The sequence below is a fragment of the Triticum dicoccoides genome, chromosome 6A (genome assembly GCF_002162155.2).
Source record: "Triticum dicoccoides isolate Atlit2015 ecotype Zavitan chromosome 6A, WEW_v2.0, whole genome shotgun sequence".
Lineage (NCBI taxonomy): Eukaryota > Viridiplantae > Streptophyta > Magnoliopsida > Poales > Poaceae > Triticum > Triticum dicoccoides.
The window spans coordinates 12,525,359-12,546,941 of NC_041390.1; the positions used below are offsets into that span (position 1 = coordinate 12,525,359).

The window sequence follows — 21,583 nt, forward strand, 5'->3', positions numbered from 1 at the left end:
GCTGTCGCCCGCGCCCCTGCCCCGACGCCATCCTCGCCGCCGACCTCTCCTTAGCTTGGTCCGGCCGCCGGCGCCATCCCTTTGCAAATTTTTGTTCATAGATGATAGAGATCAAATGATGATTTTTTTGTTCATAGATGCATGATAGATGATCAAATGATGTTTTTTTTGTTCATAGATGATCATATGATTTTTTAGGTTATTTTCATTTGTAGATTTTTTTTATGTATCTAGGAATATTTTTGTTTATAGATGATAGATGATCAAATGATGAATATTTTTGTTCATAGATGATACATGATCAAATGATGATTTTTTTGTTCATAGATGATAGATGATCAAATGATGTTTTTTTGTTCATAGATGATCATATGATTTTTTTTAGGTTACTTTCATTTGTAGAAATTTTTTATGTATCTAGGAATATTTTTGTTCATAGATGATAGATGATATATATGATGATGATATATATGATGATGTTTTTTTCATATATGCATTTTTTCATATATATGATGATGTTAGTGGAGAGGAAAAAGTAAAATAAGGAAAAGGAAAATAAGTAGAGAAAGAAGGAGAAGAAGAAGGAGAAGACGAGGAGAGGAAGAAAAGGAAGAGGAGAAGAAGAAAGGAATAGAGGAGAAGAAGAGAAAATTAGAATATATATTCTATTTTCTCTTTTCTCCTCTATTCCTTTCTTCTTCTCTTCTTTTTCTTCTTCTTTTTTTTCTTCGACACATGGGGGGGGTCGAGAACGTCGGACATTCATGAGAGAGGCGAGGAAGAAGGGGAAGAAGAGGGAGAAGAAGAGGAGAGGAAGAAGAGGAAGTCTTCTCCTCTATTCTTTCTTTTCTTCTTTTTTCTTCTTCTTCTTCCTCTTTATTTTATCGGGAACGAGGGTTGTCGAGAGGTCGAGGAGCGGTAGAGGAGAAACCCTAAATAGAAAGTATCGTCGGTGTGAGATACACGTACCGTCGGTGTCGGACACTACACCCACATCCCACAAGTGGCGCGGGCTTCGACGCCCACGTCACTTGTGGGACGTGGATGTAGTGTCCGACACCGAAGGCCACATGTATCTCACACCCACGATACTTGCTAGCTATTTAGGGTTTCCTCTACCGAAAAGAAGAGGAGAAATAAATAAGAAGAAGAAAAAAGAAGAAAAAGAAGAGGAGAAGAAGAAAGGAATAGTGGAGAAGAAGAGAAAATAGAATATATTCTATTTTCTCTTCTTCTCCACTATTCCTTTCTTCTTATTCTATTTTCTCTTCTTCTCCACTATTCCTTTCTTCTTCTCCTCTTCTTTTTCTTCTTTCTTCTTCTTCTTCTTCTTCTTCTTCTTCTTATTCTTATTAGCCGGAAGTAGAGAGAGGTTTCCTAGTGTCAAAGTATTGAAGAAATCCATGCCTTCATCATTAGCCAGAAGTAACCAGGGCATGTTGGTACGAAGTTCTGCAAAGTTGTTTTGGAATGGAGTCCCGGATAGAATAATCCGGCCTTTGGTACGAATTCAGCAAAGGCCTTCCAAATAGCGATATTCGGAAGGCTCTTGCTGAACTTTGTACCAAAAAGCGAATTATCCTATCTGGGACTCCGTTCCAGAACAACTTTGAAGAGCTTCGTACCATCATGCACATGTTACTTTCGCCTAATGATGAAGACATGGTTTTGTTGAATCCCTTGACACTCGGCAACCTCCCGACCCCTCGGCGATCCTATCGAACATGAGAGGAAGAAGAGGATAAAAAAAGAAGAGGAAGAAGAAGAAAAAGAGGAGAAGAAAGAATAGAGGAGATCTTCTCCTCTATTCTTTCTTCTCCTCTTATTTTTCTTCTTCTTCCTCTTTCTTTTATCGGGAACGAGGGTCGTCGAGGGACATAGATTTAGTGTCGTCGTTGTCGATATATACCCCCTCCCGATAGCTTACTATGATTAGGTAGCTAGTTCTACGTTTGGCACTAATATATCCATCTATCATGTTTGAATAATAATTGCCATGCTGTAAATATTTGTAGAAACTATGGACACCACCCTAGACGAAGTAACAAAAGAAGCGTTGTTGAGGGACATAATCGCAGAAGGAAGTGATGCCATCTCGTTGTTTCTCAACGAAACCGATGGTCTGGAAGGAGAGGGTGAACAAGCTGGCTAGGTGACCTAATGCCGGTGCAAGAAGAAGAACATGAGGACGGCTCCGGTGACCCAATGCCGGTGCAAGAAGGAGACCGTGATGACGGCTCCGGTGACCGAACCGAGTCCGGCCAGGTATATATATTAGTTAAGCCTATGCTGACTAGCTGATTGATGCATTCATTGTTTTGGTATGTACACATATTAATTAAGTCTTTGTTCTTTTTTCTAGCCCTTTGGATCGAGCACAACTTCGGTAAAGAGACGAGGCCCGAAGAAAAAGTTGAGCTCAGATGAAAAGTTTGAGATCATAGCAATCGCGCCCGACGGCCAACCTATTGAACCCCTCCGGACAAAGAGCGCATTTGTTGCTCAGTGCGGGGTTCTGGTTAGGGACAAGATCCCGATAAGCATCCAGCAATGGTTTAAGCCGGCTACAGAAGACCCTGAGGTCTCTTATGTCAATGATATGCAGAAAAATGATCTTTGGACTGAGCTGAAGTCAAATTTCACCCTACCGCCTGAGGATAATCCAGAGAACCCAGTTAAAGAGAAATTAATCAAGTCTTTTGCTCTGAAGAAGATGGCAGAACTATTCAGGAGGTGGAAGAAAGAGCTGAATAAGTTTGTCGAAAATAATGAGACACCAGAATTCAAGGGCAGATATGAGAATATCAGAGATCACTGGCCCGCATTTGTGGCCCACAAGACATCGGAAAAGAGTAAGAAGATGTCGGCGACAAACAAGCAAAATGCTGCGAAGAAGAAGCTTCACCATCGCACGGGGTCAGGTGGCTACCTCGTAGCCCGGCCTAAGTGGTCCAAGACTGAGAATGATCTGGTTCATAAAGGGATCGAACCAGAGACAATTAACTAGCCAGACCGTTGCCGGACTTGGTTCTTCGGGGCTGGCAGAACACTGGACCCTGTAACAGGGAAGTGCATTTGGACGAACGATCAAATGGACATACCAGTCAGTAAGCTTAAGCAGTATATCGAAGCAGCGCATGAAGGGGCGTTCTTTCCAGACAGAGAGAACGACGAGCTCACAATGGCCCTCGGGAATCCTGAGCACCCTGGACGGACACGAGGCACGCCAGGCTCCATTCCGTGGAAGGTTGGGTTTCCGGATGCAGGCGGTTACAAATCCCATGAGAGGAGGAAAAAAGTGCAGCAGACCCAAATGCAGGCGCTGCAAGCAAGGGTAGACGCGATAGAGGAACGAGAAGCAAATCGCAGCAAACGTACTGCCGAAGCCTCCCCCGAAGCTACCCCGCCATCTCAGCGCAGAAGCAGCGTGGCTTCCACCGAGCTGCTTCAGCCGGAGCATGCCTTGACGGCTCCTGCCAGCTATCCCGTGGATGCTATAACGGAGTCTCAAAATTGCCACCTTATGACGCAATGGATGAATTTGAAGGTCAAGGCGGCTGTTGGCTCTGTTTTTCCTACTGAACCCGGTGCAACTTTTCACTGCCGGCCGATTCCAGAAGGATATGCTAGGGTGATGGTGGATGAGATAACGGAGGGATTTGAGGACCTCCAGCTTGACCACCCTACCGATGAAGGGGAGACTCGGCTGGGGTCTGTTCTGAAGACTCCATGCCTATGCCGGAAGGAGCTCATCAACCTTCCGAACTGGACGCCACCGCCTCCTCCTCCTCCGGCGAGTCAGGGCACTCCGCCTCCACCGCCTCCTCCTCCGGCGAGTGACGATCAGGGCCCTCGGCCGGCTCCTTCTCCGGCGTGTGGCGGCACTCCGCCTCCTTCTCCGCCTGCGCCGACGCGCCCGAGCAGCCAGCCTCCTCCTTCTCCGCCTCGTCAGCAAGGGCGGAAGAGACCTGCCGCCGCTCCAGCTTCTCCGGGACGTCGTAGTCCTTCTCCTCCGCCTCTTAAGCAAGTAAAGAAGACAACCGGTACGTCTGCTCGGTCGGCGTCTAGCAGTACAACCAGAGGCGGGAGGACATACAGATTCGGTCCTTCTCTGAAGACTCCAGAGAAGTTACCATACGAGAGGACCCAGGAGGAGAACGCCGAGATCGCGCGAGAAGAAGTGAAGAAATTCTTTGAAGGGGTGAAAGCAAAGAAACATCCACCTCCGGAGGAGAAGGTAGATCGGGTGAAAGTGAAGCGCACTCTGGCTGCCCTGACAAAAACACCGAAGTCTGATCCGCCGAAAGGAAACTATGACCGCATTATTGGAAAGGAATTTGCCGAAGCGAAGCGGTCGGGAAGTACTGTCAGTGATCAAAGGCTGAAAGAACGACAAGCTGGGAAACAAATTGCCCAGCTCGGCGAACAAGCGAAGCAATCGTGCCCCCCGCTCAAGGTGCCTAGCCACAACGTCGATAATGATCCGAGAATGGTGCCCGGTTATAGCAATCTTGCAGATTACCTGCCCGACGAAGTACATTATGAACCCATGGAGATGCAGATACAAAGATACGAGTACGGGAAGCCTCTCGTCAAAGATGAAAGATCTCTATCAACGATGATGCGAAGATTGCATGATTGGTACTTGAAAATCTGCAGAGACTCTGGGGGGAGGAGTACTTTGTATGTGAAAGTTAAAAAGGAGCATGACCTCGTTGGAATTGATCTGTTGCCTGTTCCATTTGAGGAGTTCTATCAGTTTTTCAATCAATTGGCCCTCGATAAAACAACGGTCGCCTGCTACTGTCTGTAAGTAGTACTACTTCTGTCATTAAGTTTCTCTATATAGCTTAGCTCTTTCATTGCATGTATTTATAATCATCCTCACTATATTATGCAGATTGAAGATCGTCGAATTGAAGAAAAGACAAGTCGGTGATATTGGGTTCATTAACACATATCTCATAGATGCAACTCAGGTTAAATTTCATGCTGCAGAAACCGAGGCCAGCATGCTAGAATCGTTGATAATAAATCAAAACAAAGATATAATACTCTTTCCTTACAACTTCAAGTGAGTGTTACTGTCTTGTGCGTATCCGGTTTCCCTTATATATTAGTCAAGGTTATAGTAATGTAATTGATGAGTTATACATGCGTGTGCAGTTTCCACTATATTCTCCTACATATTAAGCTTGAGCAGGGACTAGTAACCGTCTTAGACTCAAGACGAAAAGATCACAAGGACTATGCAGACATGACTCAAATACTCGAGAAGTAAGTTAAATCGATCATTATCCACCATATCAGCAACTTTGTTAATTTTCTGATATATCAAGTAATTGTTTTCTTTGTCCGGCAGGGTTTGGAGAAAATTCACCAGAAAAGCTCCGGGACTGCCGAAGGAGCTGCAATTTAGACACCCGAAAGTAAGTACTAGCTATAGTAGCATTTTAAGCGCATCTGCTAGTCATTCAAGCGCTAGTTTCATCAATACCATTTGGCATTCTTGCTTATCAGTTTGATTAACCTCTATTTCTTGTAAAGTGGTTGTGGCAGGAACAAGGGAATGATTTCTGTGGATACTATGTTTGCGAGTCCATCCGCCACACGACCTGTGAGCGGGGCTACACTGACGAACAATATGAAGTACGTAAATAACAACATTCACAATTTTATTTTATTACCATCATTTGTGTTGAGTTTCATTCATTCATATATATATATGTATTGACCCCCTTCTTTAAATTAGATGTTTCGGAAGCGGGATGAACTCCTAGCACCAGCTCGCATGCGAGGAATTCAAGAGGAATTGGCGGCATTCTTTCTTGACCACGTGATCCCTGAAGACGGAGAATTCTATGTGGACCCTGAGTCCGTATGATTATATTTGTAAGAGATAATTATTGTATATATGTAGCCGGTAGTGTCAGATAGATATACGAGAACTTGTTGTTCGACCAATCTCCCGGAGAAGGAGAGGTGGTCGATATCACTTCTCTCTGTATATATGCATATATGTTCATGACGATTGTTTCCTTCGTTTGCTTACTAGCTAGCTAGCGTGTCTAGTCCTCTCTATATACGTATGTATAGTACGTAGCGTCGACCAAGCACGGACATAACAGAGGACACTTCTCTCTATTAATTATAACTAGCTAACACAATATATGAAACACCTAAATTAACCCCCCAAAACCCCAACACCCCCCCCCTCTTTCAAAAAAAAAAACAAAAACCCCAGCCACAGAAGTGCTGACGCGTGGATGCCTATTGGTCCCGGTTGGTGCCACCAACCGGGACCAAAGGGTCTCCTGACTGGGCTCTGCGCACTGCCCACATGGAGGGCCTTTAGTCCCGGTTCTGGATTGAACCGGGACTAAAGGGGGAGGTATTAGTACCGACACTTTAGTCCCGGTTCTGGATTGAACCGGGACTAAAGGCCCTTACGAACTGGGACTATAGGCCCTTTTTCTACCAGTGGCCCCTAAACCGCGCGTTGCCCTACAGTAGCTGCCGGTGGATTTGGGATGAGGTAGACAACGCTTGGAGAGTTAGCGATGCATGACATGGAGGACACACAAGAGCGATGTGTATCGGGAAGATACTTGGGAACTCGCCGCACCGCAATCTGAAGGCAGCGATCACAACTAGGAGCACGAATTACATCCAGATGATTGAACACAATGAGCAGTTCTTCATAGGGCAAGAGGACAAGTTGGAGCTTGTATTGGAGCTCTACAAACAGCTGCTTGGTTCTTAGAGATATTTCTCGGTTGCACATCCGTGCATGTGTTCCTCGGCGACCTCGAGGCTCCATTTTCCAAGGGAGGGGGGTCCTAGCTGCACTTGACGACATGGGTATTGAGCGCATGGGGACGACTACACCGTGCTCTTCTTCCACACTTGCTGGAGCAAGGTCAAGGTTATAACAGCGGTGAGTTAGTTCCAGGACCAAAATTTCTCTAACATCCAGTGTTTAAACACAACTAGTATGGCGCAGTTGCCCAAGAGACTTTGGGCCTACAAGCGCACTAACTTTAGGCCTCCAAGCGCACTGACTTTAGGCCAATCATCTTGGTACATACCACTATAAAATTGATCGCCAAAATGCTAACTTGGTGTCTGCATCCCAAGATGGGTAGGCTGGTGTCACCATGCCAGAGTGCATTCATCAAGAAACACAATATCCTAGAAAAGTTCGTGTTTGTGTAGGGCCTCATCAAATCAAAGTCCAAAGTGGCCGACGATGCTCCTCAAAGTCAATATTGGCAATGCCATCGTTAGTGCCTCTTGGGAATCCATCATACAGTTGCTGCAGCAAAGGGGCTTTGGGATAAGTGGGCCAGCTGGATCGTGGGTCTGTTGGGAATGGCCTCCACTCGTGTCCTTGTAAACAGGGATCTAACTGAGCCGATCATCAACATGAGAGGATTCTGGTATAGGAGAATCCGCTGCGCCCTTGTTATTCGTCATCGCCCTGGATACCTTGGCAATGATGTTGGACTGTACGGCAGCGCACGGTGTGATGGCACCCATTGGCAAAAGGTGCTTTCCTCACGCGCTTCACTCTACGCAGATGACTTTGTTTTCTTTCTCAAACCAGAGATCACTGGATAGCAGTCCATCATGGAGCTCCTCCAACTATTTTGTGCTGTTTTTTGACGGGAATAGCAGGAGCTGTGCCTTTGCATTATAGAAGAGAAGACATACAGAAACGGATGGATCAACGAGAGAAGGTCGCATCCCACATTACAACATGAGGTTTAGGAGACAGAAAAAATTACAGGCCTACAAAGGGAATCCCTCTAGTTGCCTCCCCAAAGCCTCACGGGGCTCTTTGCCAACTGGGGCAAGAGCATTGCCATTCCCATTAACGTATTGGCGACCATGATCCATGACATTGTCGAAGGATCTGGCTGTCCCGTAGCTGCGTTCCGATCACCTATCTCGGCATATGTCCCTATTGGACAACCGTCTTCGCTGGGAGGACCAGCAGCCGGCAATCGACAATCTCGCCAAGCGCCTTGGTGGCCGGGAAGCGGACATATTGCTCTGCCGAGCACGGTAGAGCTGGTGTGCACCATGCTATCTGCCATTCTCATCTTTCAGCTTATGGCAATCGACCCCCTGGTGTGGTTCTCGAAGAAGGTTCACATGCTGGTGTGAATTGAAGTGGTTGGGAGGGGGAAGAAAATCATGATCGGTATTGCCCGCCTTGAGAAAAGAGATGGAATTAAAAGACATTGTTCATTTGTTGAGGAGACGGACGATCGCTCCTCTCGCGGGGTGAATTAACTTGGGACATGTGTGTAAAGTGAGACCAGCTCGCGCACGATGGACCGAGCTTTGTAGTAATAATAGTTGGTTACATACTATACCAGTTTTCCAAAAAAATAATTGTTTTTTGTTAAGTGGAACAGATTAGATACTACCCTGAGCAGGAGTAGCACCCCCACTCTGACCCCCACCTCGGCGGCGTCAATCGAGCTCCTTTCCCTCTTTGCCTCCACTGTGGTCGTTGTGCTCCTTATCGAAGGCTCCTTGTCACTATGTTGTTGTCGTGTGGTGGCCAATGGTGAGGATGGGGAGGAGACGGTGGTGGTAGAGACCGGAAGGAAAGTGGACGAGGGGGCACGGTCGTCAGTGGGCGCGTGTCATTTAAAAATTATTGATGTGTTTTAAAACAAATGAACATGGCATTTTAAGAAAATGTTTATACAATGTTAAAAAATGTTTGTAAAGTTCAAAAAAATGTAGGTTACATTTTTAAAAAAATGCACGTGTTTCAAAAAATATGTTGGTGACATCTAAGAGAAAAATATTAATACAATGTAGAAAAATGTCCGCATAGTTTTATAAAATGCTTCATGCCATTACAAAAGTATATTTCAATGTGTGCTTGGAAAAAGATTAACACATATTAGAAAAACAATTCACAGCATGTGCTTGAAAAAAAAATGTTAATCATGTATTTAAATAAAATCTAGATTTTTTTAGCATAAATAAAATCTAGATGTGCTTTATCAAAACTGTTAAGTAAAAAATGATAAATCCGCATTGACCCCTTCACGAGCCAAGAGCCCATAGTCCTTTTCCCTCCTATTATTTTAACCCGCAGTGTCCCGAACCCAGAAATTCGATTCCGTCCGTCAAAAAGAAAACATCGCCGCCGCCGGCGCCGCCGCCGACGCCGGTACGTGCTCGTGCCTGTCCGCCTCCTCCGCCCCTCGCCGAGCCCCCTGCCCCCTTCTCCCCGCACGGCTCGCCAGGCGCACCGACCCGCCTCCAGTCCCCTCCCCGCCCCCGCCGCAGGCCGGAGCAGGCCGCCGCCTCCCATCTTCTCCGGCTGGTACGCAACCAGCCCGATCTTCTCCCTCGCAATCCGATGTCTCGATTCCAGCCACACCACGATTGACGGGCAGTGGCGCCGTGAGTGTCTCGGATTCCCACCCTAGTTCTGTCCTTACACAAGATTTCGCCTCTGTGCGCTCTGTAGGAACAGTGATAATTGTTGATTGATGCGGAGATGATCTCGTCGTGCCCCATCTGCGGCCACCAAGTCCTGACGGCCGAGCTCGAACGGTAATGGCCGATTCTTGTGTCCTCCGGTTGGACGGACGGAGCTCCCCCTTTTCTTCAGTATACTATACATGATTCTGAACTTATAATTTTACTGCCTTGGCTGATGTTGTTGCTGGTCACTGTTCTAGGCACGCGAACAGCCACTTCGATGATGATGAAGTTCAGAGGGACATGGAGTTGGCGCAGCTAGCCATGGCCGCAGAATTGAGCACTAGTACTGTTGTGGTAAGATCTTGCTCGGACTCGTTTCTCTATCTTATTACTGTAAGAAAAAATAGATGTAACCCATTGTTCATTACTAATTCAGCATTGCTCATATCATATGTGGCACATGTACTCGTTCTTATATCTTTTTCTTCCTATTGCTAGTCAATTTCATTGGATACATTGTACTGATAGGTCTGAATTTTGCTTCATAGAGGACTGTAGGGCTTTTTACCTTTTCCATGTTTTCTTGTGGAAAATATACCCACAGACAGTTTTATTTGCAGGATGTACCTCAACATAGCAAGCGGCCGTTCCCTAATGACGATTCTCTTGCTCAAGGGGCCTCATCAAGCATCATCAGAAGCCCATCTCCTTATGAAAATGTACTGTATGAACAAATTACTTGCTTGGTCGGAGCACAGGTTCGAAGCGAAATTCAACGAATTGAAGCTGGCGTTATGAACTTGTTGAGGAGCTGCCTTGAATCGGAAGGCGGCTCATCAACAAGTATAATATCAGGCCATGTTGACCATCATCAGAGTCTTTCATCAGAAGACAAGGGATGGGGATGTGGGTGGAGAAATATCCAGATGATGAGCTCTCATTTGTTGAGGCAAAGACCAGAGACGAGGGAGGTTCTGTTTGGCGGCTGTGGATTTATTCCTGACATCCCTTCACTTCAGAGATGGCTTGAGATTGCTTGGGATAAAGGTTTTGATGCTGTTGGTGCAAGTCATTTCGATAGCAAAATTTATGGTGTCAAGAAGTGGATAGGGACATCAGAATGTGTTACCCTCTTGCGCTCTTTTGGTGTGCGTGCAAGGATTGTAGATTTTGATAGCACAGAATCATCGAGTCTGCATGGTAAGAGCGGGAAACGAGTATGTGGGCCCATGGATAAGTATTTGATCAAGACTAGTCCTCCTCCAAGATCATCGACTTGTGAACTTAGTCAAGAGGATGCTGAAAACATGAGAGGCCAGCAGGTCCTTGTCGACTGGGTATGGAACTACTTTTCAAGCAAGCGTGCTGATATGTTGCACAATTCAAAGAATGTCATCATCAGCGATAAAACGTAAGAGAATCTGTATCTTTTGTTTATGGAATGTCCTATCCCACCATCTGTATGCCTGCAGCTTTGAGACAGCATGCTAAGTTGTTAAATGCGAAGATTGTTTTAAACTGACTAACTAGGTGCCCTTCACAGCCCATTGTATTTCCAACATCAAGGTCATTCGAGGACTATAGTTGGGATTCAAAAGCAAAAGGGTAATCGTGGATCTCAAGACCGATATAACCTTTTGGTATTAGACCCTCGCCATGTAAGTATTGATTATTATTTCTTATATGAGTGTATCCTATATTCCTATTATTAGTTCTGTTATTTTGAAATTCACATCCAGTTGGAAGTTTTGGCAGTTATTTTACTAGTTGAATTTTTTTCCAAGTAATGTAGCTTAAAGGTTCCTTTATGTGTGTATATAGGCATTCTGGTGCCCGGTTTTCTGTTCTGCAACTGTAAATATTTTTTTCTGCACATTTGTTCAACATAATTTATGCTGTTCGAGATGATGACTGTTGAGATTGATCCTGAACCCTTTAACCTTTTTTTTTCTTCATAAAAACATAATTCATTTGTAGTATTTTTACTCCGTAAAAGTAATATTACATCTCTCTCTGTGAAATACAGAAGTATAATATATTTTTTCTTTAATTCTTACAGAGAACAGCTGATTTAGAGAGGTCTCTTACAACCAAAAAAGGATGGCAGAGGCTATTGAAAAGAGGTGTTCACACCCTCAGGAAACCACAATATCAGGTGGTCAATAGCTGGTGAAATATGAATCTCAGAAGGGTGACAACGTTTAATGCATTTTTATATCCCGCCCTCTTACGCCTTTTGTTTTTCAGTTGTGCTATGTGGATCCTGGAATTGCTAGTTCAGAAGAAACAGAGCAGCTCAAGACTATTGACAGTATCCTCATCAGGTTCTAGAACGCAACGGGTAATCATCACGTCTGTCTTCTTTCACATGCTTATATCTTTACGCTATATACAGTTTTGTAATCTGAATCCTTGCTGATGTCGATCCACTCATCAAACAACAGAGTAGGTGGATCAGAATCGACGATCTACACGAAAAAAAGAGCTTTTGTCCATGTATTATGAATCTGCTGGTGATCTGTTGCATTGATGTTCTGTCTCAAGGCGTTTTCTTGCCACTTCTGATGGCTCCGTGGCAACCTCCCTGGTGCTCAAAGGGATGCCCTAGCTCCCCTCTTGCTCCGGATTGTTCAGCTGGCCGTCGATCAAGTTGTTCTTCGATGTATATTACACAGGGTCCCTTGGCGCATCTACAAAGAAACTCTGCTTCAAAGTGGCTTGGCGCAGTTTGTGCAAAAAATTAGAGCGATGATTCGGCTAGCCCTATATATAGCTCCCATCACCTGCTGTATCTCCAACACAATTTGTTTGGGATGTAACAGTGACAGTCTCGTGTTGGTTTTATACGCATGTTTTTGCACATCCATTGGAATTTGTTGCGCCGCTATCCTCAGGGCTCTCGGGGTCTGTATTCATTGCATGAAGCGAGCTGCGGGATCTCACGGAGTGCAGTATTTTCTCAAATAATTTTATCAACCCAAAAAATTGTTTGTTGGATTTTCATATTATTACATTTAAATACGACAAAATCTGTCCGATCCTTGTATGATGATAAACACGGTTCGTTGATTTTTTTCTGGTTCTGAATCTGCATGCTCAATATGTGTGTTGTACACACATAGGATGGCAAATCGTCGTACGCACAGCACATTCAGTTTATTAGTTACTGCATTTTATACATTGTTTTTTAGAGCAGTTTATACTTTTCTTTTTATGCAGTTTGGACTTTGACGGGCATTAACTGCAAGGCCAGGCCTAGAAATATGAGAAATACGAGGGGTAGGGCACATCCTACTTGAGGCTACTCGAGCGGTTTTCTTCGGGATCTTTTTTCTTCTCCGTTTTTCTTTCATTCTTTTTTGCATTTCGTTTCTTTGTTTTTTTACTTTCTTTTTATTATTTTTTATTTTGTTCCAATTTTCGGTTTTCTTTCTTCTATTGGTTATTATTCTACTCTCTTCATTCATAAATATAAGTTTTTTTTAGATATTTCAGTAAAAGACTACATACGGAACAAAATGAGTGAATCTACACTGTAAAATATGTCTATATACATCCGTATATAGTCCATAGTGGAATGTCTAAAAATATTTATATTTAGGAAGGCAGGGAGTACATTTTTTGTATATGTTAACAACATTGTTTACACGTCAACATTTTTCCAATACAAATGATATATTTTTGTAATACATTGTCAGTTTTAATATTTTTCAAACACAAGATTAACATTTACCGAATATATAGTTAACATTTTCCTCTAAATTTTAAACATTTTTTTAATACACGGCCAACATTTTACGGATTCATTTTTAGTATTTTTTAAAAGCTTGATTAATAGTTTTCAATAAAAATAATAATATGTTTTGAATACATCGAAAACATTTTTTCTACACATTTAACATTTTCCAAACGCTTAATTAATATTTTTCAAATAATTCTTGAACATTTTATTTCAAATAGTTGATTAAAATTATTTATACACATGATTAAATTTTTTTCACCATTTATTAAATACATGGTCAACATTTTTTCTATACACATTTAAAATTTCCCAAATGCTTGATTAACATTTTACAAATAGTTGTTCAACATTTTTCCACATGCTTGAATAAATTTTTTGAAAATACTTGTTCTATATTTTTTGTCAAATGCTTGATTAGCATTTTTACGTACATGATCTAATTTTTTTCATCATTTATTTAATACATGGTCAACATTTTCTCTATACACATCTAACATTTCCTGAATGCCTGATTAATATTTCCAAGTACTTGTTCAATATTTTTTTCAAAATGGTAGATTAACATTTTTATATACATGATAAAACAATCATCATTTTTTAATACTTGATCATAAAATTTTGTATACACGTTCAACATTTTCCGAATGCTTGTTCAACATTTTTTTGCGGAAATTGTTCAACATTTTTTAATACTTATGAAACATTTTCAAATACTTGTTCAACATTTTTCGAATACTCGTTCAACATTTTTCGAATACTTGTTCAACATTTTATTTTTAAAATATTGTTTGGAGTGTTTTTATTATATATATATGTATGTACATAATGTTTTATAAAGTATAAACAAGAGTACAAAAATATAGCAAGAAACTAAAGCCGAAAACAGAAAAAAAAACGCAGAAAAACGAGCATGTGGCCTGCCGCGCGCGTGGGTTGGCCCGGGTCGGTGGCCCCTTCAGCGAGTCCGAGTATCGCCCCCGAGCTCGGCCAGCCCATGAGTGCGGGAGGCCACAGCCTCTTTTTTCCCAGTTTTTTTTACTTTTTCTGTTTTCTTTTTTCTTTTCTTTTGTACTTTTGTTTATACTTAAAAATATTATATATATATATATATTACAAAAAAACACTCTTCATAAAACATTTTATAATTGTTGAATAAGTATTTAAAAATATTAAACAAGTATATCAATAATGTTGAATAAGTATTTGAAAAATATTGAACTAGTATATGAAAAAATGTTGATCATGTATATAAAAAATGTTAATCAGGTACTTGAAAGAAAAAGAAAAAAACCTGCCTCGCTCTATCCCCTTCCCCAAACCCCACGGAGACCCAACTCCAGCCAAAACAAGGGGCGATACGCCGGCGGTATTCAAAGTGCTCAACGACGACGATCTCCTCACCGAGATCCTCCTCCGTGTCGGCTTCCCCACCATGCTTGTTCGCGCCGCTGCCGTCTGCAGGCGCTTTCTCCACCACAAGTCGCGTTGATCCGAGCACCACGAGGACGAGAGCGGATTCACAACGAGAGTGCTCAGCCTGCTGTGCCCCGAGAGAGGCATGGTCGCCATGGCACCACGCCCACAACGACAGGACAACAATTACTACGCTTACTGGGCAATCCTCTCCAGAGAGGAAGAAGAAGGCGCCGGCGGCTTGTCTTGTATGTGTTGATAGAGTTAACCCCCGAGACAAGATACACGGTGCAGGTGTTTGTGTTGCAACATGGTGTCTGGTGCTGCGCGCATAGCTTGGCAGTAGACCAGCTCCCTCCTCTGCTGCACGAACCGAAGTCTGTGCTCAACGACAATAAAATATATTCCCTTCTTTTCAAGATATAAGGCGTGGTTGACTTTGCACGGTCTTTGATGCATGACTTTAACCACTTATATATATCAAAGTATATATATTGAACATGTATAAATGACATCATCATATTTGTCTTGTAAAACAACGTTATTTCATATGTCTGTATATTAATTTTATAGACGTACAATATGTGAAAATCGTAGTCAAAGTTATGCAACGAAGACCAAAAAGATCAAACAACACCTTATATTTTGGGGAGGAGGGAGTATATCACAGCTGCCCAGCGCGAACTTGCCCTGGCTGAAAAAGGAAGATTCCACAGTATCAGCTTTGTTGAGGTATGTAGCTCTGAAGGATAGCTATATCTATTCCAAGGACTTGTTGTGCAGATCTAGAGATCATGCTCGCACTCGTTTCTCTATGTTACTTCATGAAAAGAAGATGCAACCCGTTGTCCATTACTGATTCAGGACTGATCATATAATATGTGGCACATGCACTTGGTTTTACCAGTGAAAAGTTGCTCTTATAGGTCTAAATTTGGCTTCATAGAGGACTGTAGGGCTTCTTATTTGCAGGATGTACCTGAACATAGCAAGCAATCACACGACCGGTATAACCTTTTGCTTTTAGACCCTGGCCATGTAAGTATTGATTACTACTCCTTCTGTTTCAAAATAAGTGTCTTTGATTTAGTACAACTTTGTAAGTGTATCCTACTGTAATTTCAACTTGTTAATTCCGTAAATTTGAAGTTCGCATCCTGTTGGAAGTTTTGGCAGTTGTTTTAACGGTTTAATTTTTCTTCTTCAAGTTATGTAGCTTAAAGGTTACTTTATGTGTATCTATGTATTCTTGTTGCCCAGTTTTATGTTTTGTTGCTGCAAATATTTTTTTCTGCACATTTGTTCTATATAATTTGTGTTGTTCAGCATGATGACCGATGAAATGACCCTGTGTTAACTTCATTGGTCTTTGCTTCATAAAAGCATAATGGTTTGGATTATTTTCACTCCACAAAAAATAATATTGCATCTCTCTATCTATAAAATAGAGAAGTCTACTACTTTTTTTGTTTATTTCTTACGGAAAACAGCTTATTTAGAGAGGTCTCTTACAATCAAAAAAGGATGGCAGAGGCTGTTGAAAAGAGGTTTCCACGCCCTCAAGAAACCACAATACCAGGTATATCACATAACCGATTAAAACAAGAACTTCAGAAGGGTTACTGAGGGAGTCCTGAATTAGGGGGTCTCCGGACAGCCGGACTATCTCCATTGGGCCGGACTGTTAGACTATGAAGATACAAGATTGAAGACTTCGTCTCGTGTCCTTATGAGACTCTACTTGGCGTGGAAGGCAAGCTAGGCAATACGAATATGGATATCTCCTCCTTTGTAACCGACCTTGTGTAACTCTAACCCTCTCCGGTGTCTATATAAACCGAAGGGTTTTAGTCCGTAGGACAACAATCACAACATACAATCATACCATAGGCCAGCTTCTAGGGTTTAGCCTCTCTAATCTCGTGGTAGATCTACTCTTGTACTACCCATATCATCAATATTAATCAAGCATGACGTAGGGTTTTACCTCCATCAAGAGGGCTCGAACCTGGGTAAAACATCGTGTCCCCTGCCTCCTGTTACCATCCGGCCTAGATGCACAGTTCGAGACCCCCTACCCGAGATCTGCCGGTTTTGACACCGACATTGGTGCTTTCATTGAGAGTTCCTCTGTGTCGTCGCCGTTAGGCTTGATGGCTCCTACTATCATCGATAGCGATGCGGTCCAGGGTGAGACTTTTCTCCCCAGACAGATCTCCGTATTCGACGGCTTTGCACTGCGGGCTAATTCGCTTGGCCTTCTAGAGCAGATTGAAAGCTACGCCCCTAGCCGTCAGGTCAGATTTGGAAGTTTGAACTACACGGCCGACATCCGCGGAGACTTGATCTTCGACGGATTCAAGCCGCAGCCGGGCGCGCCGCACTGTCGCGATGGGTATGACCTAGCTCTGCCGCTGAATAGTACCCCAGAGGCCGCGCCCGCATCAGCTCCGACCCTTAGTTCGGAGCCAACTGCGCCAATCGAGGATGGGTGGTTAGACACTGCCTCAGGGGCTGCAGTCTCAACGGCGATCGAGCCAAACACCAGCATAATCCTCTGCGCAGCCCGTGACCCCAAGGTGCCGGACTCTTTTTCTGACTCCGAACCGCCCGCGCCCCTGCCAATCGAATCCGATTGGGCGCCGATCATGGAATTCACCGCCACGGATATCTTTCAGCACTCGCCCTTCGGCGACATTCTGAATTCACTAAAGTCTCTCTCTTTGTCAGGAGAGCCCTGGCCGGACTATGGCCAACAAGATTGAGATGCGAACGACGAAGAAATTCGACGCCCACCCACCACCCACTTCGTAGCCACTGTCGATGATTTAACCGACATGCTCGACTTCGACTCCGAAGAAATCGACGGTATGGACGACGATGTAGGAGACGAACTGAACCAGCACCTATAGGGCACTGGAAAGCCACCTCGTCATATGACATATACATGGTGGATACACCCAACGAAGGCAATGGCGACGAGATAGCGGAGGATGACCCCTCCAAGAAGCAACCCAAGCGCTGACGTCAGTGGCGCTGCTCTAAGTCCCGCCAAAGCAAAAGTGGTGATACCGGCACAGGAGATAATAACACTCTGGATGGTGCCGAAGACAACAACAATCCTCTCCAGCAAGATTTAGAGCAGGAGATGAAGGAGCCAGCTCTCCTGAGAGAGCGGCAGACGGAGAGGAGGAGGATGACAATTACACCCCCCCTCCGAAGACGAGGCAAGCCTCGGCGACGATGAATTCGCCGTCTCGGAGGATCCCGTCGAATAAGAGCGCTTGAAGCGCCGGCTTATGGCCACGGCAAATAGCCTGAAGAAAAAGCAGCAGCAGCTTCAAACTGATCAAGTTATGCTAGCTGACAGATGGACTGAAGTCCTCGCGGCTGAGGAATATAAACTCAAGCGCCCCTCCAAGAATTACCCAAAGTGCAGGTTACTACCCCAACTGGAGGAAGAAGCGTATGATACCGCTGATCGACCACCTCGTGGCCGCGATAGAAAGGCATTCCAGCCAAAAGCTCAGCCTCCACCCGGACGCCATTCAAATAAAAAGGCATGGGGAGATACGCCAAACCTGCGAGGCATATTGGAGGACAAAGTAAAGCATGCAAGATCGATCTACGGATCACGACGGCCACCACTCTGCGAGACGATAAACGTCACGCCGGATACAGTAAAAGCAAATCCGGTCGGGCCGAACATGGCGGATTGAGGACTTCCTCCTCCACATCCACATGGCCCGCGGTGATGACTTACACGCCATCAAATACCTCCCACTAAAGCTCAAAGGACCAGCGCGGCATTGGCTTAATAGCTTGCCAGCGGACTCCATTAGCTGTTGGGAAGATCTGGAAGCCGCATTCCTCGACAACTTTCAGGGAACCTATGCGTGACCACCAGACGCCGATGACTTGAGCCACATAATTCAGCAGCCAGAAGAGTCGGCCAGGCAATTCTGGACTCGGTTTCGTACAAAGAAAAATCAAATCATCGATTGTCCAGATGCGGAGGCCTTAGCGGCTTTCAAGCACAACATTCGGGACGAGTGGCTATCCCGGCACCTTGGTCAGGAAAAGCCGAAATCTACGGCAGCTCTCACGACGCTCATGACCCGCTTTTGTGCGGGAGAAGACAGCTGGCTGGCTCGCAGTAATAACATATCAAAGAACCATGGTACCTCAGATACCAAGGACGGTAATAGTAGGTCACGTCACAACAAACCTAAGCGCCGCATTAACAGCGAAAATACCGAGGATACGGCAGTCAATGCCGGATTCAAAGGCTCTAAACCCGTTCAGCGGAAAAAGCCATTCAAACAAAGTACGTCGGGTCCGTCCAGCTTGGACCGTATACTCGATCGCTCATGTAAAATAAACGGCACCCCAGACAAGCCAGCCAACCACACCAACAGGGATTGTTGGGTGTTCAAGCAGGCCGGCAAGTTAATTGCCGAAAACAAGGACAAGGGGCCGCATAGCGAGGACGAGGAGGAGCCCCGACAGCCGCACACTGGAGGACAGAAGAGGTTTCCCCCGCAAGTACGGACGGTGAATATGATATACGCAACCCACATCCCCAAGAGGGAGCAGAAGCGGGCGCTCAGGGACGTATATGCGCTGGAGCCAGTCGCCCCAAAATTCAACCCTTGGTCCTCATGTCCGATCACCTTCGATCGCAGGGACCATCCCACTAGTATCCGTCATGGCGGATTCGCCGCACTGGTCCTAGACCCAATCATTGACGGATTTCACCTCACTCAAGTCCTTATGGATGGCGGCAGCAGCCTAAACCTGCTTTATCAGGACACAGTGCACAAAATGGGTATAGACCACTCAAGGATCAAACCCACAAAAATGACCTTTAAGGGCGTCATTCCAGGTGTAGAGGCCCATTGCACAGGCTCAATTACACTGGAAGTGGTCTTCGGATCCCTGGATAACTTCCAAAGCGAAGAGTTAATCTTTGATATAGTCCCGTTCCGCAGTGGTTATCACACGCTGCTCGGGCGAACCGCATTTGCTAGATTCAATGCGGTACCGCATTATGCATACCTCAAGCTCAAGATGCCAGGACCTCGCGGGCTTATTACAGTCAATGGAAACACAGAGCGCTCTCTCCGAACAGAGGAGCACACCGCAGCCATTGCAGCAGAAGCGCAAAACAGCCTTCCAAGGCAATCCACCAGTTCGGCGTTTCAAAACCTGGACACCTTCAAGCGCGCTCGGAGCAACCGGCAAATAGACCGCCTGGCGCAATCTGAGCTCACGTAGCAATGCTGCCCCCACCCCTATCCCAGCCAAACGGCGAAGCTCGTGCCACGCGTACATAATTACGCATTAAAAATACCATGGGCACAGGTGGGGAGGGGGCACAACTGCGGCACGCCCCAAGACGCGGCTTAAACCGCACTAGGGGCTTCCCGTTTGGTTATTTTTCTTTTTTTTCAGGACCTTAATCTCTGGAAACACTGTCCGGCAACACTATTGCCGAACACATGATGCAACAACCAAGGAGGCAAACAACTACGTCATACCACAGAATTCCCAGGTTGATTACAGTAACGAGCGAAATATTCGATTTAATATCATTCCTCAGCTTGCCCTGGGAAGGGACATAGTCCTACTCTTTTCTTATCGCACTATCTGTATCACTCTGCTTTAACGCAATCTTTTAATAATTAATGCATGACATTACGACTATTATTGCATTCTTGTTATATATATATGTGTGTTCATTAACGACGCCTTGCAACCGTACACTTTGGTACGACCAATACACCAGGGGCTTACGTACCCCACAATATGGTGTGAAAAGTCCGAATACTTTCACAAATGCGGCACCCTGAACTTATAGCATTATATGCATCAGCTCCGAATCATGTCTTTGGTCAAATGTTGGGTTTGCCCGGCTCCTATGTTTTGGTACCTTACGTTCCGCTCTATCGGCTAAGATAGCGCTAGGAGAACTACTGCGATTGTGTCCCGGTTCTGTCGGGCTTAGCACCTCAGTAGAGAAAGCTAAAACTGACTGTCATGATAAGGCGAGAGACTGGTCGCTGTTCGGCGAGGTTTTTCGAGTCCCTAAAGACTTATGCCGCTTAGGGCGAGGGGCCGGCTCTATCCGGCTTACAGCGTGTATCGTGCCCCGAATTCGGCCTTCCGAATACCAGGGGCTTTGCCGAAATTTAAAATTATAGAATTCTATGGCTAAGTGAGAGTGATAAAGCATTATTAGTCCGGTTGCCTTGTTCGTTGTGCTGAGCACCTTCCTCGAAGGACCCAAATATGGGAACAAGAGTGCTCAGGTTTATCCCGAACACCCCAGCACTCGTGGCATGGGGGCAGAAGCCGAGGACTAGCCATCTCTTAGATTGGATAAACAGCCAAACAGAAGGTAATGTTTTAAATTCACACAAGCATTGCATAGCGCATATGAAACACGTTTTCATCATACATGATCACACGAGCAAGTTTACTCAAATATTACATCCTTTGAACATTCATCCGCTACAAGACGGGCGCCCTTCAGGACACCCTGTGGCGGCCCTTCCTTGATCAGCTTCACAGCGTCTAGCTTGGCCCACTGCACCTTCACACGGGCGAAAGCCCGCCGTGCACCTTCGATGCAGACGGACCGCTTGATGACCTCCAGCCATGGGCAGGCATCCACAAGCCGCCTCACCAGGCCGAAGTAGCTGTTCGGAAGGACGCCGCCAGGCCACAGCCGGACTATAAGGCCCTTCATGGCCTGTTCGGCCGCCTTGTGCAGCTCAATCAGCTGCTTTAGCTGGTTGCCCAGAGGCATTGGGTGTTCGATCCCAGTATACTGAGACCAGAACAGCTTCTCCGTTGAGCTCCCCTCCTCGGCCTAGTAAAACTGCGCGGCATCGGACACGCTGCGGGGCAAATCTATGAATGCTCCTGGAGAGCTCCAAATTCGGGTAAGTAATCGGTAAGTTACTTTTA

At 44.9% G+C, this 21,583-nt stretch overlaps 1 protein-coding gene across 3 annotated transcripts; it reads left to right on the top strand.

Annotated features, from left to right (window-relative positions):
• The first annotated feature begins 9,160 nt into the window (after nucleotides 1–9,160).
• LOC119319346 (zinc finger-containing ubiquitin peptidase 1-like) lies at nucleotides 9,161–12,318 on the top strand. Of its 3 annotated transcripts, none has more exons than XM_037593838.1 (8): nucleotides 9,161–9,352; nucleotides 9,500–9,585; nucleotides 9,714–9,810; nucleotides 10,077–10,867; nucleotides 11,000–11,114; nucleotides 11,516–11,611; nucleotides 11,704–11,767; nucleotides 11,901–11,973. In XM_037593838.1, exons 2-8 carry the CDS (start codon nucleotides 9,530–9,532, stop codon nucleotides 11,903–11,905), a joined length of 1,224 nt encoding a protein of 407 aa, XP_037449735.1. In that variant the 5' UTR covers nucleotides 9,161–9,352; nucleotides 9,500–9,529; the 3' UTR covers nucleotides 11,906–11,973. The 3 variants fall into 3 exon arrangements, with proteins under 3 accessions (XP_037449735.1, XP_037449733.1, XP_037449734.1); XM_037593836.1 differs by having other exon boundaries at nucleotides 9,162–9,352; nucleotides 11,516–11,625; nucleotides 11,704–11,797; nucleotides 11,901–12,318; XM_037593837.1 differs by having other exon boundaries at nucleotides 9,163–9,352; nucleotides 11,704–11,797; nucleotides 11,901–12,034.
• The last annotated feature ends 9,265 nt before the right edge of the window (nucleotides 12,319–21,583 follow it).